Consider the following 17,591-nt stretch of genomic DNA (forward strand, 5'->3'; position numbering starts at 1 on the left):
CATCACAGCTCACAGCAACCTCCAACTCCTGGGCTCAAGCAAGTCTCCTGCTCAGCCTCCCAAGTAGCTGGGACCACAGGTGCCCAGCTGCTTTTTTGGTTGCAGCCGTCATTGTTGTTTGGCGGGTCCAGGCTGGATTTGAACCTGCCACCTTAGGTGTATGTGGCCAGTGCCTTAGCCACTTGAGCCACAGGCGCCAAGCTAAAATATTCTTTACTATGGTGTAAGAATGCATTGTAAAGGGTATTGGATAAACTGCTCTGATCCAGTGTGAAATGAAGTGACCTTCAGGAAAGAATGCTGGGAAACATTTGTGGATGCAAAAGAAAGGAATCAAAGAGAAAGAATTGTTGAAGTTGGAAGAAGCAGGAGAGTTCGAAGCATAAAAGTGAATAAGAAAGATGATTCTGCCATGTAGGGTGGTCATCAGTATCAAGTGCTTCAGAGAGGTCCAGTGAGAAAGAAATTAGGGGGCTTCGTGACATTCACTATTTGAGACTATTGCGGCCTTATGTTGAGAATTTTGGGTATAGAGGTGAGGGTAAGAGCAGTTTCAGAGGGAGTACAGCAGAGGTCTAGAATAGAGACTGAAGGAATGGAGAGGAAGCTGACTGCATGCATGTCAGTGATGAAGGAGGTCCCCGGGGACCAGGGCACATGAAACTGAGTACTCTTTTAGCAGCATTACGAGCCCAACTCAGGCTAAACTCTTCTTAATCATCCCTCAACTCTTCCCTTGTTAGTGTGTATTAGCTCTTGTCAGTTTAATCAATATCCTTCAGTCTTCATTCTTAATGCCAATGTAAATCTGAGGGGAGCCACCTCTGGAGAATCTATCCACTTACACTCATGTCCCTGTACCCCAAGCCACCAACTGGAGTGACATAACTTCAAGGGAAGAAGGAAGGATAGTGAAAGGGTCAAAAGACAGGAAATAAAACATCAATCCTTAAAAAAATAAATAACTGAGATGAGCAAACATGCAAGAAAAAAGATGAAAATAAGCTTCCTTATGTAACATCATTTAATCCAGTATTCCCTTGTTCACATATCAGCACCCCCAGGGTTACTGGCTCCTTGGTTTTTGGCAGGATTACATACACATACCCAGGGCTAGTTCTGACTAAAAGCAAATCATGTCCTACCTCACCCCTTAAAAAGTGGAGATGTTCTCTGACTATGCAGTGAGGACTTGAAGTCAATACTTTGTGATTAAATGCTTCAGTAAGAATAATAGAAATAGCATTATTCTTTAGGGTTTTTTTTTTTTAATATCTTCTTTAATTCTCCAGTAGCCAAATGCAGTTTTTGCCTGAAATCTAGGAAGCTCAGACAATCAGAAGCATTTTCATACTTTGTTTTGGAGGTAAAACCAGGCTTAAACTGACATGAAATTGCTTATTATTCTTAATCTCCCTTGTATCTGTACATTTCATTGCAGAAATAGTAGTATTACTTATTGTGGGGTATGGCTTCACTTCCTGCTCCAGTCATTAGATTATATATGACATATGCAACATACCGTCATTCTCTAAAGTGTGAAAAACATTTATATTTCACAACACACTTTACCTCCATTCAGGATAAGGGATTGTGGACCTGTATTCTCATTTAATAACCAAGTTTACTAAGGCTTCTAGTGGTGAAATAAATCACCCAAGAAAAACCGTTGTTAGTATGAGGGAGGAGAAGAGATTCCATCCTAGGTCTGTTGGCCCCGAATCAGTCACTGTATCACTGTAATATCACAACACCAGGTAGTGCTACCTTTGTTTGCCCAACTGCACTAGGCGGTTCTGGTTAGGCAGTAAAATGAAGCTTTAAAATATAGTTTCCTCAGCTCAGTGCCCATAGCACAGCGGTTACAGCACCAGTCACATACACTGAGGCTGGCAGGTTCAAACCCAGCCCGGGCCTGCTACACAACCATGACAAAACACTACAACAAAAAAAATATCTGGGTGTTGTGGTGGGTGCCTTTAGTCCCAGCTACTCAAGAGGCTGAGGCAAGAGAATCAATCACTTAAGCCCAAGAGTTTGAGGTTGCTGTGAGCAACAATGCGATAGCACTCTACTGAGGGAGACATAGTGAGACTCTGTCTCCAAAAAAATATGTATACACACACATATATGTATGTAGTTTCCTGATTTTAAAGGTTATGGTATGACTTTCTCTGACTGAGTACATATTTTACTGTAGCATTGGTGTGTTGAAGACTAGTGTCAACCATTTTACCTGGAGAACCTTTTTATTTCAAGAACCAAAGTGTAGTTAAATTAGGAAGGACGCAGGTTAAGTGAAGATTTAGATTACTTGCCAACAAGATCATAAGGCATTATTTTATAAAGAAGCACATCTCTCCAAATTATAAGAACTTCTTTTTTATACTGTGATTAGAAAACACATGCTTTTTACAGTTTTTAAATAATTTTTATAATACTGATATTCTAGTTTGTTTATAACAGTGACTTTTTTTTTTTCTATTTTGAGATAGAGTCTCATTCAGTCACCCTGGGGTTGAGTGCTGTGGTGTAATAGCTTATAGCAACCTCAAACTCGTGGGCTCAAGTGGTCCTCTTACCTCAGCCTCCCTAGTAGATGGGACTATAGGCACCTGCTACAATGCCCAGCTAGTTTTTCTGTTGTTAGTAGATACTGGGGTGTTACTTAGCTCAGACTGGTTTCTAACTCCTGAGCACAAGTAATCCACCAGCCTTGGCCTTCCAGAGTGCTAGGATTACAGGTGTGAGCCATCATGCCCAGCCTAATATTGATATTTTAGTTCTGATGTCTATAACCAGAAGATTCAGATCTCGTGATAGTTGTTTAAACCATATCAATAAAATTGTCTTCAACTCATCAGAGAGTGTAAAAATACAGACTTTAGTTCAAACTAAGAGTTATATGCTCTTTTTTCTTTTTTTCTTTTCCCAGTTGTGTTTAATGAATATGAGACTTAGAATCTTCTGGTCAAAGACTTCAGACTTGAAAGAGACCTTTCAGATTATCTAAGGACACCTCCTTTACTCCACCTCGTGCCATCCCTATCCTTCCAGAAAAGAAGAACCAGGTCTAGAGAAGTGAATAGTTTAATAGGAGTGTCATTTCTAAGATACTGATTATTTGGCTTATATAGCTTCAGCAGTCCAAATAAGACTACCACATACTAGTTTACATAGTATGTTGCTATGCAGGTGATATGTATTAAGATTAAAATTAAAAACAAAACAAAACGAAAAAACCTTAGTGTGGTGTTCAGAATCTGTTAAGTTTCTTTTGTATTAAAACACATTTTATGTATTTATAGGAAATTTGTATTGCAAAACACAATGAAAAATTCCAGCAGCGCACTCGGAGTGAAGATGAATATAGAAGCCATCACACAGTACAACTAGTAAGTTTGAACTCTTGGAGATTTGAGAACAAAAGTTCATTTTTTTTACATTTCTCAAAGTGGATAAAATCTACAGAGAACAATCTTAAATAGATGTTAGTACTAGTTCACTTTATTTAATGAGCACCTTTTAGGCAAAATTGAGTGGAAGAGTATAGAGAGTCCCTACATCCTTAACTCACAATAGCCTCCCCCACAATCAACATCCCAGATGCTCTATCCCCACACTTGAATAGCCAGCCTACCACCACCACCACCACCACCACTGCTGTGGTTAACAATCCCCCAATTTGGAGGGATAAATTTGTTATGACCAGTGACACAACATTGGCGCATCATCAGTACCCAAAGCCTGTTGTGTAGTTTGTTCTTGGTGGTGTGTGTTCTGTGAGATTTGGTTGATGTACAAAGACATGATTCTGCTATAATAGTATTAGTTAGAATAATTGCATTGTCCTGGAAATTCCCTCATTCCACTGTCCATCCCTCCTTCTCTCCAAATCCCTGGTCTTTTTGTAGTCCATGTAGTTTTACCTTGTTCAGAATGTATAATTGGGATCATACAGTACATAGCCTATTCATTTGACTTCTTTAACTTGGTAATGGGTTTAAAGTTCCTCCATATCTTTGTGGCTTGATAGCTCATTTCAGTTTAAGGCCAAATAATATTCCATTGTGTGGATGTCACACCATTTGTTTATCCAGGCACCAATTAAAGGACATCGTTGTTGCTTCCAGGCTTTGGCAGTTATGAATAAAGCTGCTATATAAACGTCTACGCAGAGCTTTTTGTGCACATGTTTCAGCTCATTTGTGTAAATACCAAAGACATGGTTGTTGGGGTGATATGGTAAGAGTGTGTTTAAGTTTTGTGAGAAAATGCCAAGCTGTCTTCCAAAGCGTACTATTTGGCATTCCCACCTGCAACAAATGAGAGGTTGAGTGGTTCCCCATCCTCTCCAGCATTTGCCATTGTTAAAGGTTTAAATTTTAGCCATTCTGACAGGTGTATAGTAGCATCTCATTTTTGTTTTAATTTGCATATTCCATGATGATAAATGATAGGGAGCATATTTTTATATGGTTGTTTGCTACTTGTATATTTTCTTGACCACTTTTGCTCAGGCTGGTCTCAAACTCATGAGCTTAAGCTATCGATCCACCTTGGCCTCTCCGAGTGCTGAGCCACCACCTGGCCCCTAACTTCCGTATAGCAACCTTGGTATTCTCACATATTCCAGGAGTTTTTTCTTTTTTTTTTTGACACAGAGTCTCACTTGGTCACCCTTGGTAGAGTGCTGTGGCATCTTAACTTATAGCAACCTCAAACTCTTGTTGGACTCCAGCGATTTCTCTTGCCTCAGCCTCCCAGGTAGCTAAGACTCCCACAGCGCCTGGCCATTCTTTTAGAGATGGGGTATCGCTCTTGCTCGAGTTGGTCTGGAACTCAGGAGCTTAGGCAATCCACCCGCCTCAGCCACCACACCAGCATATTCCAGGATTTTTTTTTTTTTTATTGCCCTTTTGTTGCCCTTGGTAGAGTGCCGTGGCATCACACAGCTCACAGCAACCTCCAACTCCTAGGCTTAGGCTATTCCCTTACCTTAGCCTCCCAAGTATCTGGGACTACAGGCACCTACCCCAATGCCCGGCTATTTTTTTTTTTGTTGCAGTTTGGCTGGGGCTGGGTTTGAACCCACCACCCTCAGTATATGGGGCTGATGCCCTACTCACTGAGACACAGGTGCCACCCTATTCCAGGATTTTTTATTTTATTTTATTATTTTTTCCAAATAAAAAGTTTAATTTCAAAAACGGAGTTCACCATTTTGGTGTATTTACACCAAAACAGTCTATGCAACTTTAGATTAAACATAGGTACAGTATTTTAACAAGACAACTTTTATAAAGGGTCATAGGTAAATGAGTGATCTGTCTCACCCAGATGATTTAATGGGGTTGAAATGAGAAATTTAACCTTTTTAAGATAAAGGAAAAAATCTGAAGGTATAATTGTTAAAAGAATCTGACAACTGATACTTCATTCAGAAATCTTGGGGTTCTAAAATACCCCAGTGATGGCTGAATCTTCCTTATCATAAAAAGAAATCCAAACACCTAAGGCTGTTCTTACAGCTGGAATAGAGTGAGCTTCATCCCTGTTGATAAGCCATCTCTAATTCTAAAAAGAATTTTACACATAATTTGATCAAACAAGGGGGTCAATGCACGCATCTTAAAGATAGCATCCTAGCGTAGAGACATTAAATCAGAGGCATGGAGATTCAGCAGTGGGCCATCTGCTGTAAACATGTCATATTATGCACTGGCTAAACAATAAGCAAGAATTTACAGACTTGGATTAAATTTTGAAGGAGCTCATGATAAATAGTTGAGATCTCTCTGAGTTAAGTGTGAAACCTGAATGCAAAAACCTGAAATGGGAAATTCTCATTACCAAGTCACCACCTAACAGTGCATGACATAGCCACGTTTACTTTTGTTTTCAAATGCCATGTCTCTGTCTCCAGGATTTTTTAAATGTTAACTTTATTTTAGATTTTCTATCTCTCTCATCTGCAAAGGGAGACACTTTTCTTTCTTCCTTTACAATCTGTATACCTTTTAAATATTTTCTTATCTTATTGCATTAGCTAGAACTTCTAGAACGATGGTGAAAGGGATATAATAAAGAGGGAAGCTTTACATTATTCTTCCTGATCTTAGCAGGAAAATTTCTCACCATTAAGTATGATGTTACCTGTACATTTTGGGGGTAATTATTTTTTCAGATTAGCATCTCTACTGCTCAGTCTAAAGTACCTTGTTAGCCTAGCTCATGGCAACCTCAAACTCCTGGACTCAAGTGATCCACCCACCTCAGCCTCCCAAGTACCTGAAAGGTATAGGCCCTGCCATGATACCTGGCTAATTTTGTCTTTTTTATTTTGAACCAGAGTCTCACTTTGTTGCCCTAGGCGGAGTGCTGTGGCATCATAGCTCACAGCAACCCCAAATTCTTGAATTCAAGCGTTCCTCTTGCCTCAGCCTCCCATATACTTGGGACGATAGGCCCTGTCTTTTTTGTTTGTCTGTTTTCTTTCTTCTTTTATTTCTTTTTGTTTTTTTGATACAGAATCTCACTTTATTGCCCTGGGCACAGTCCCATGGCAACCTCATGGCATAGTTCACAGCAACCTCAAACTCTTGGGCTCAAGCAGTCCTCTTGCCTCAGCCTCCCGAGTAGCTGGAACTACAGGCACGTACCACAACACGCAGTTCATTTTTCTACTTTCAGTAGAGACAGATTCTCATTCTTGCTCATATTGGTCTCGAACTCCTGACCTCAAGTGATTTACTACCTTGGCCTCCCAGAGTGCTAGGATTACTGCCTACCTCCCCTTAAACTTCCCTGCTTTTTCCCTAGTGCTTAATATGGTATCTGGTTGGACTGATAATCAATTATTATTTGATAAAAGAATGGAATTTTTTTCTTACATAGTCTTTTTCCTTACCATATTTTTACTGTCTCATTGATACTCTAATATGCTTTTTGTTTTTCTACTTGAGTTTCTTAAAAACTTTTCTTGATTTTAGTTAGTTTCTAAGTTATTCCTATTATCTAAGCAAGGTTTTTATCTTTGAGTAAATGAGTATTATGATGTCTGTATAAGCTTTGATTACACTTTAGATGTTATAAGCATATCTTAAACATTTCTTAAATGCTTATAAAAATCATTCAATTATGAGTTTTATTGTATTAGTGGCTTGCAAAATAATTTCTTAACCATTTCTATATTTAAAAAAATCTTTGTACTGTATTTATGAAAAGATACATTATTATTATAAAAACTTAAAATAGGAAAAAGTTACAAAGAAAGAATTCAATGTGAAAATCTATTTAACAGGAATATTCAAATATGAAAGTACTATTGGAATTAATATAAATTTTGGACAAGAACATTGGAAAAACATTATTTGGATAATTTTAAGATTGCTTCAACCTTACACTCATACTATGAATGATAAATTACTGCCTTTATGCTTGTCCAATTTCCCTTTCCTTCCACCTCCCATTAGGCTATGAATCTTCACAATGTAAAAATTAATTGGATAACCTTTTCATTCCTTGCCATATTGTTGTAATGATCAGATGACAATTGTGCATCAGATTTTCCTGAAATTCTCCTGAATCTGTGGAAGGGAATCCATTAAAGAATACTAATCATGTCCACGTCAGATTTTTTTTCTGATGTTGTCTTATAGTTAATTAAGTTTTGGCTTTTGGGGTTTTTTTTTTCCATTTTGTTTTGTGGGATTTCTTTAAGCCTATCTTATAGAGCCTACTTTCAGCATTTATCTTATTTCTATTATAGTTGTCACTTAATAGCTACCACCCTTTCCCACCAAATATGAATGTATAGACCTCTCCTCACCCAAGGCTATTTCCTTTAAAATTGTTTTTTATCTTGGAATGGGCTAGAGTGAAGCTAGCACTTTGCTGCATAGCCATTGACTAGGCCCATGTGTTCCCTGTATGATTTGTGGAAAGCCCTTATGTCATAGGCTGTTGAGATCATTGCATATGCTTTTTACTTTACCCTGCCTCATAATTGCAGTTCAATAAGGGAGGGGATATTGAAAGCAAAGATAGTATTTTTTTGTCTTGTTCCTCCTCCTCCTTCAGCTGCATTCCATTGCATTACTCATGATAAGGAATCAGATATTTAGAGGAATATTCTTGGCTTCTCCTGCATATGTTACCCAGCTTTTGGGGGGGGGGGGTTTGTGGTTTGTTTGTTTTTTTTTAAGAATGAGTATCAAGCTGTCGCCATGGGTAGAGTACTGTTGCATCATCATAGTGTACAGCAACCTCCAACTCTTGGGCTCAGGCTATCCTCTTGCCTCAGTTGTTTGTATTTTGAGTAGAGATGGGGTCTTACTCTTCTTCAGGCTGGTCTCGAACTCATGACCTCAAGTAGTCTACCACGGCCTCCCAGAGTGCTAGGATTACAGATGTGAGCCACTGCTACCGGCCTGTTCCCCAGTTTTATTGCAGTTAAAGGTTGATGGGTTTTTGAGACTATGACATTTATTTTTTAAGAGACCCTCTTAAATTAACATCTGTAGATGACTCTTAATTCTCTTTGTTATTTTGGTCAAAATTTTCTTGTGTTCAGCAGGTATTTATGACAATGTGTGGCTTCAGGTCACTCTCGCCTTATAATGTTTGACTATAGATTGCATTTTCTTCTCTAATTAGTCTTGTTTCAGTTGGTTTTAAGGAGGGAAAGAGGAGTCAGACAGAGTGCCTTTATTCAGCTCTCTTTTAATTAGAAGTTCTCCTTCCCATACATTATGGGCATTCAATTTAATAATTCTTCTACTGGTAGTTTACTTAAATGACCTAAAGAATGATGGTATCATTGCCCTGGAAATGTTTTCCATTTTTATTAATGTGCAGATTGAGTATCCTTCATCTGAAATCCTTGGCACCAAAAGTGTTTCAGAATTGTTTTCCCTAGATTTTGGAAAATTTGTATATACCTATACTGAGATCTTGAGGGTGGAACCCAAGAATAAACATGAAATTTATTTATTTATTTATTTATATTAAATTTTTTTTTGAGACAGAGTCTCACTCTGTTGCCCTGGGTAGAGTACCATGGCATCATAGCTCACAACAATCTCAGACTCTTGGGCTCAAGCAGTCCCCCCACCCTCAGCCTCCCAAAGGTCTAGGGCAGGGATCCTCTAACTTTTTAAAGAGGAGGCCGGTTCACTGTCCCTCAGACCGTTGGAGGGCCGGACTGTGGGCCCTGGGACAAGTCAGCTGCTAAGCAAGACAGACAGCGGTGGCAAAAACACCCGGCGGGCCGGATAAATATCCTAGACAGGCTGCATGTAGCCCGTGGGCCGTATTTGAGGACACCTGGTCTAGGGTAACAAGCATGAGCCACCATACCCAGCTTATTTATGTTTTACATGTAACTTATACACATAGCCTGTAGAGAATTCTATACAATATTTTTTATTTTAAGATTTAACTGTGTTGGGTGGCACCTGTAGCTCAGTGGGTAGGGCACCAGCCCCATATACCAAGGGTGGTAGATTCAAACCCAGCCCCAGACATACTGCAACAAAAAAATAGCCAGGCATTGTGGCAGATGACTATAGTCCCAGCTACTTGGGGAGGCTGAGACAAGAGAATTTCCAAAGCCCAGGAGTTGGAGGTTGCTGTGAGCTGTGTGACGCCATGGCACTCTACTGATAGTGATAGAGTAAGATTCTGTCTCTACAAAAAAAAAAAAAATTTGACTGTATTTTGATGGCTACCTGTCACATGAGATCAGCTGTGAAATTTTTTCTTTTTGGGGATTATGTCTGTATAAAATAGTTTTGGATTTTGGAGGATATCAGATTAGGCATGTATACTCTGTTTGATAAACCTTCAGTCTCTCAGGCTGTGCATGGTGGCTCACTCCTGTAATCCTAGCATCCTGGGAGGCAAAGGTGATAGGATGACTTGAGTTCAGGAGTTGGAGTATAGCCTGAGCAAGAGGAAGACTCAATCTCCACTAAAACTAGAAACAATAAGCTGGGCATTAGGGCAGGCTCCCATAGCCCCTGCTACTTGGGAGGCTGAGGCAGGAGGATCACTTGACTTCAGGAGTTTAAGGTTGCTGTGAACTAGGCTGACGCATGGCACTCTAGCCTGGGTAACAGAGTGAGACGCTCAATAACAATAAAAACCCTTATGTCTGACTATGGGTACATGCTTACTTAATTCCATGTTCTGACTAAGAGCTATCTTGAAATGCAGTCATATATGGTAAGCCTTTGGTCCTTATGCAAATAAGTATTAATTACTAAATTAAATTTTATTCAAAATAATTTTGATATCACAAACCTTTACTTTTTAATTTTCTGTCATCCATAGTCATCCTTATTTCTCCCCCTCACATTTTTTTTTTTTAAGAGACAGAGTCTCACTTTGTTGTCCCCAGTAGAGTGCCATAGTGTTACAGCTCACAGCAATCTCCACTCTTGGGCTTAGTTGATTCTCTTGCCTCAGCCTCTGAGTAGCTAGGACTACAGGTGCCTGCCACAACACCCGACTATTTTTTTGTTGCAGTTTGGCTGGGGCTGTGTTTGAACCCGCCAACCTCAGAATATGGGGCTGGTGCCCTACTCTCTGAGCCAGAGGTGCCGCCCTCCTCTCACATTTTTAAAAAATGAAAGGAAAGTAGGAGATTTCTTTATCTTCTTACTTTATATAATCATTCAAAGCAAATCTAGCAGATATTCTTACCAGAAATTGTATTTTTGAAGGAAAAGCTGGTGGGAAAGAGGAGAGAGGTGATAGAATAAGAGAATAATGGAGGATTAAATCTGAAAAGAATAGTAGAACAATGTAAGAGAGTGATTACTTTCCATATGAAATTAACTGGTATCTCAAGTTTTTATAAACAAAGCAGGGAAATAAATAATAACTTAACCTATCTAGAAAGCATTTGGGAGGGATTTCAAAGTTCTTTTTTTTTTTTTTTTTTGGTTCAGTGAGATTTTATTATATAGCTTTTATATCATTCAACAATAGGAGAAAAATTGAAGATTTCTGTGTAGATAACTGCCCAACTATAAGGTGTGCTATTAAACTAGATGACTCATGGATAATGCATGAAGAATATTCGTTCTAACTACTGGTTACAGTGATTGAAATAATGTACAGTATCTAAATTATTAACCAAGTGGTTGCTGATTTTATTTTTGAAGAAAGTCAACTATATTTGAGTTAGTAGAATATAGCAGCTGCAAGCATCGTATGCTAAAATTGTTTAAGCCAGATAAGACATTTTTTAGTTCAGAGGAGATTTCATTTTACCTTTACATGTATTCACGATACTTCACGATACTTTAATTGGGGATACATATGAGAAAATGAATGTTATTTTTCTTTGCATATAGTGTGAATTTTAGAACAACTATTTATATTAAAAACAGTTTTTCATGCAGTCAGACCTTTTGCTCAATGATTCATTCTGTTCAGCCATCCGTTTTACAGGGTGTAGATCGTCTCAGCTTTTGTTCCTCTTAATGATAGAGATGAATGCACATCATAATGGAATTATTATTAATTTTTTACCAGAAGAGAGAAAAGTTACATGATGAAGAGGAAAGAAAAAGTGCCTGGGTTAGCCAGGAGAGACAGAGAACCCTGGATAGACTTCGAACATTTAAACAGGTAATAAAAGTATGTCCCCTTTATTGGTTTATTTGCTTTTAAAACATAACTTTTTTAAAAAAAAATTGTTTTTTTTTTTTAATGTTGAGGATTCATTGAGGGTACAAGAAACCAAGTTTCACTGATGGCATTTGTTAGGTAAAGTCACTCTTACAATCGTGTCTTACTCCCAAAAGCTGTGGCACACACCAAGACCCCACCCCTTCCCTCCTTCCCTCTCTGCTATTCCCTTCCCTACCCCTCCCTCCTTCTTCCTCTCTCTGCTCTCCCCTTCCCCTACTGCCACTATGTCATTAATTGTCCTCATATCAAAATTGAGTACATAGGATTCGTGCTTCTCCATTCTTGTGGTGCTTTACGAAGAATAATGTGTCCCAGTCCCATCCATGTTAACACAAAGGCTATAGTCTCATTTTTTTAATGGCTGAATAATATTCCATGGTATACATATACCACAGCTTGTTAATCCATACCTGGGTTGGTGGGCATTTAGGCTGTTTCCACATTTTGGTGATTGTAAATTGAGCTGCAGTAAACACTCCAGTGCAAGTGTCCTTATGATAAAAGGATTTTTTCCTTCTGGGTAGATTCCCAGTAATAGGATTGCAGGTCTAGCTTGTGAGTTCTTTGTGGGTTCTCTGTACTTCCTTCCAAAAAGGTTGTATTAGTTTGCAGTCCCACCAGCAGTGTAAAAGTGTTTCCTTCTTTCCACATCCACGCCAGCATCTGCAGTTTAGGGATTTTGTGATGTGGGCCATTCTCACTGGGGTTAGATGGTATCTCAGCGTGGTTTTGATTTGCACTTCTCTAATAATTAGGGATGATGAGCATTTTTTCATATGTTTGCTAGCCATTCGTCTGTCTTCTTTAGAGAAGGTTCTATTCATGTCTCTTGCCCATTGATATATGGGATTGTTGGCTTTTTTCATGTGGATTAATTTGAGTTCTCTATAGATCCTAGTTATCAAGCTTTTGTCTGGTTCAAAATATGCAAATATCCTTTCCCATTGTGTAGGTTGTCTGTTTGCTTTGGTTGTCTCTTTAGCTGTACAGAAGCTTTTCAGTTTAATTAAGTCCCATTTGTTTATTTTTGTTGTTACAATTGCCACAGCAGTCTTCTTCGTGAAGTCTTTCCCCAGACCAATATCTTCCAGTGTTTTTCCTATGCTTTCCTTGAGGATTTTTATCGTTTCATGCCCTAAATTTACGTCCTTTATCCATCTTGAATCAATTTTTGTGAGTGGTGAAAGGTGTGGGTCCAGTTTCAGTCTTTTACATGTGTATATCCAGTTCTCCCAGCACCATTTATTGAAATAAATAGGGAGTCTTTCCCCCAAGGTATGTTCTTGTTTGGTTTATCGAAGATTAGGTGGCTGTAAGATGTTCATTCCAAATATCAATTTTTCTGTTTTTGTGCCAGTACCATGGTGTGACCACTATGGCCTTGTCAGTACAGCCTAAAATCTGGTATGGTGATGCCCCCAGCTTTGTTTTTATTACTCAGAACTGCCTTAGCTATACGGGTTTTTTTCTGGTTCCATACAAAACACAGAATCGTTTTTTCCAAATCTTGAAAGTACGATGTTGGTATCTTAATAGGGATGGCATTAAATAGGTCGATTGCTTTGGGAAGTATAGATATTTTAACAATGTTGATTATTCCCAGCCATGAGCATGGTATGTTCTTCCATTTGTTGATATCCTCTGCTATTTCCTTTGTCTTCTTGCTTGAATGTTTCATTAGAGAAGTCTGCAGTCACCCTGATGGATTTGCCCCTGTAGGTCAACTGGTGCTTATTCTTGGCAGCTTGAAGAATCGTTTTTGGGGGGTTTTTGTCTTGACTTTGGACAGGTTCATCACAATGTGTCTTGGAGAAGCTTGGTTAGAGTTGAGGTGACCTGGGTTCCGATATCTCTCTGAAAGCAGTGTGTCAGAATCTTTGGTGATATTTGGGAAATTTTCATTTATAATATTCTCTAGTATGGCTTCCATTTCCCTGGGGCATTCTTCTTCCCCTTCTGGGATACCTATAACTCATATGTTTAAATACTTCATAAAGTCCCATAATTCTGTCAGTGAATGTTCTGCTTTCTCTCTCTTCTTTTCTGCCTCTTTAACTATCTGAGTTATCTCAATAGCTTTGTCCTCTACCTCTGAGATTCTTTCTTCTGCATGGTCTAATCTGTTGTTGATGCTTTGTATTGCATCTTTAAGTTCCCTAATTGACTCCTTCAGATCCTTCTTCTCTGCTGTATCCTTTCTATATTCTTCATATCGTTCATCTCTTACTTGATTCTGTTTTTGGATTTCCTTTTGGTTATTTTCCACTTTATCAGCAGTTTCCTTTATTGTTTCCATCATATCCTTCATTGTTTTCATCATCTGTATTCTAAATTCCCTTTCTGTCATTTCTAACATTTCTTTATAGGTGGAATCCTCTACAGTAGCTTCCTCACGGTCCCTTGGTGGGGGGCGGGGGGGTTGCTCTGGACTGGTTTTTCAAGTTGCCAGGATTTTTCTGCTGGTTCTTCCTCATGAGTGATTTATCTGCTTCCTTGCCCTAATTTTCCTTTCGCTTCCTTTTGCTCTTTAAGTTACTGTGCCTCTGGACTAGGGTTTTGATGAGTCCTTTGTGGTACAGGACCAGAAGGATGAGGAGATTGAAGAGCAGGAAGAGAAAAAAGAAAGAGGAAAGAAAAAAGAGAAAGGAGAGGGGGTGGGTATACACTATTAACAAAAAAAAAAAAAGAGAGGCACAAAAAGAGGGAGACAGAAGCAATATAGTTGGTACTTTAACACAACCATAAAAACCCCCAACCTCTGGGGGTGCCAGGTTGGGTGGTTCCCTTGAGGTCAGCAGCTCTTTGCTAGCCTGTTTGGACACAATACCCCCACCTCCTTCAAGTAGAGAGGAAAGACAAAAATGCTATAAATCAAACTAGCAAACAGAAATCAAAACAAGCAAACAGAAAACTTTACAGGATAAAATTGGACAAAAAGCCAAATAATAGGGGTAGAAACACTAGCAGAAATGAAGTTCTAATTGTTAAAAAAGTCAACAATGGAAAATTATACTTAAGCTAGAAAAATGAAGAAAGAAAAGAAAAATCTATAGGGAAAATGTAGAGATTAAAAACAAAAAAACCAAAGCAGTATATGTATCTTGCTGAATATTGACTGGGCAACAGGTGATCTTCTGGGGCATGAGATATTAATCACAATGCTGATAAGGCTGTACAAGATGGAGACTGGAGGCCTCTGCTGATTTCTCAAACCCTGCAGAGTGGAGAGCCTAAATCTCTCCTCAGCCTGCTTAAAAGGCACTTTAAACTGCCAAAAAGCAGACGCTTTAAAGGACTTGTTGCTGGGATCACTCCTGAAGTGGCTATCCACTTACCCAGTGTGCCAAAAAGGATCTCACACTATGCCCCTGAGGACCAAGGCTATAAGGCATCTCAGTCCCCGCCTTTAGGCTGCTCAGTCACTAAATTACTCACTCCCACTCAATCCTTGCTCTGCAACCCTGAGGGCAGAGCTTGCTGGGGCAGTTCTCCCACAATGGCTCCGTGCGGCCCACTGCCAAACACTATTAGCTTCTTCTGGCTCAGCGGCTTAGTCTGGGGCCCTAGACAATGCTTAAAGTCCTCCACTCTCTTGCCTAAGTTCTCCCAAGGTAGTTCAACTGAGTGTCAAGTCCAAAAAAAAACCCAAACAGCTCACAGGTAAGGCCTTTCCAGTCTGCAATCTTACTACTGCTATACTTAGAGCTGCCACCGGGATTAGACCGAATGAACACACGCAAACACGTGCCAGTTCTCTACTGCTTTTGTCCTCCTTATGGGGTCCAGAAGTCCCTCGCTGACACCCTTTGTCTCCAGAGGGATGTTTCTGGGCAGATCCCACCAGCCAGAGATGCCTGAAGTCTCCTCTCCCCAGACTCACTGTGCCCAGTTGCAAGGAAGCTGTTACTCAGCCGATCTTGCTGCTAAACCTTTAAACATAACTTTTATAATATTCCTGTAGGATTTCATTTCATGATTAAAAACTTGGCTTTTCCACTTTTATTTAGAAAATCTTAACAACCATGGCAAATCATTTGTAAAGTTGTTTTGATCTTGCATCTCTCCTTCCTCTCTTTGTTTCCAGAATTAGTATCCTTATGATCCTTTAGTATGAGAAGAATGATCGGGGACTTCTGGGAAGCCTGAATTCCTCTTAAGTTTAAAAAATGCAGTTAATTTATGACCAACTATCCATCTCAAGCATCAGCTTATTATTTAAACCATAGCCATCAACCTATAGTTGTAATATATGGAAATAATCAGTGGCAGAATTGAAGAGTAGTTCCACACATTTGTAAACTGCTTGAGTAGTTCTCGTGCTGGGCTAACCCATCACTCTGGATACTGTTATAACAGCATCTCCTCACAACTGTGATTATGTCTCATGGGCCTCGTTGTTAAAGTGCTCTGGAATCTTTCTTCAGTTGTCCACGCTGAGGTTCACTTTAGAGGTAAAGGCAGCTTTAGATCAAGTCCTATTAGCATTTCAGTGAGAAGGGTAAGCAACGAAAGGGTAAGCCTTGTGTTAAGTAAATGTTGTCCACCAAGTGACATTAATATTCGGTCTTTGTAGTAAAAGACACAAAATGAGAGTTCTTGTATCAGCACTCTAAAAAAGCTTTCTCCTTCATTCTGTCATAAAATACATATGTTATTGGAGCTCTCATAAAATGCTCAGTAATCTGTTTAGAAAGAATATATTAATGTTGGGGTGGCGCCTGTGGCTCAAAGGAGTTAGGGCACTGGCCCCATATGCTGGAGATGGTGGGTTCAAATCCAGCCCTGGCCAAAAACTGCCCCCCAAAAAGAATATTCATGTTGTAATTCTTTTATCTATCACCAGCATTGGAAAATACAGAGAAAAATAATAGTTCTATAGCTTTTTGCATGTATATGTTTGACATAGTACTATTTTTTTATGTTTAAATCAGTAATCCTTTAAAGATCTCTGAACAGTTGACTTCTTCAGTAGATAGGATAAGGTCTTAATGTTTTTGTTTGTTTGTTTGTAGAGACAGAGTCTCACTTTATTGCCCTTGGTAGAGTGGTGTGGGTCACAGCTCACAGCAACATCCAATTCCTGGGCTTAGGTCATTCTCTTGCTTCAGCCTCCCAAGCAGCTGGGACTACAGGCGCCCACCACAATGCCTGGCTATTTTTTTTGTTGCAGTTTGGCCAGGGCAGGGTTTGAACCTCACCCTTGGTTATATGGGGCTGGCGCCCTACCCACTGAGCAGCAGGTGCTGCCCAACTTCTGTTTTTCTGTATAACTTTATTTAAGAATGAAAATCACCAAAGATATATGAAAAAAAGTCTTTGAAGAAGAAAATAAACAGACATTTTCTTACAAACTGTTATGCTATCTTCTGTTATTCTAGAGGTATCCTGGGCAAGTAATACTTAAATCCACCAGATTAAGACTGGCTCATGCAAGAAGAAAAAGTACAGCAAGTCCTGTTCCCCGAGAGGATCACTGTGACTCTCTACCGGGGGTGTTAAAAGTAGAAGAGAAAACTAATGAGGCAGGAGAAGGAAGAGGCAAGCTTGGGCCACCAGAGATGACAAAACCCCAAAGCCTTGCACAACTTGAAGACACTTCATTAGCACAACTTGAAGCCACTTCATTACCTCTCAGTGGTGTTACCTCTGAACTGCCTCCCGCTGTATCTCTGCCGCTTGTGAATAACAACCTTGAACCATGTTCTGTTACCATAGATCCACTCCCGCCACCCCCTCCTCCAACACCACCTCCCCCCCCACCTCCCCCTCCTCCCCCCCCCCCCATTCTTAGGCTATTTGGTTATAGCTTTCATATAAAAAGGTTTAAATTAGTTTCACCTCGAATACCAATCCTCCTCCTCCTCCTCCTCCTTCTCCTCCACTCCCGC

The 17,591-nt window shown here is 39.5% G+C and overlaps 1 protein-coding gene across 1 annotated transcript in view; it reads left to right on the top strand.

Moving 5' to 3' along the window:
- JMY (junction mediating and regulatory protein, p53 cofactor) overlaps nucleotides 1–17,591 on the top strand; it is a 102,039-nt gene that overhangs the window by 75,404 nt on the left and 9,044 nt on the right. Inside the window, exons 8-10 of the mRNA XM_003785942.3 lie at nucleotides 3,309–3,395; nucleotides 11,545–11,640; nucleotides 17,082–17,473. Of these exons, the coding sequence (XP_003785990.1) occupies nucleotides 3,309–3,395; nucleotides 11,545–11,640; nucleotides 17,082–17,473 (575 nt within the window). The remainder of the gene's footprint in view (nucleotides 1–3,308; nucleotides 3,396–11,544; nucleotides 11,641–17,081; nucleotides 17,474–17,591) is intronic.

This window comes from Otolemur garnettii, unplaced genomic scaffold (genome assembly GCF_000181295.1).
Source record: "Otolemur garnettii isolate 467f Iridium unplaced genomic scaffold, OtoGar3 scaffold00017, whole genome shotgun sequence".
Taxonomy (NCBI): Eukaryota; Metazoa; Chordata; class Mammalia; order Primates; family Galagidae; genus Otolemur; species Otolemur garnettii.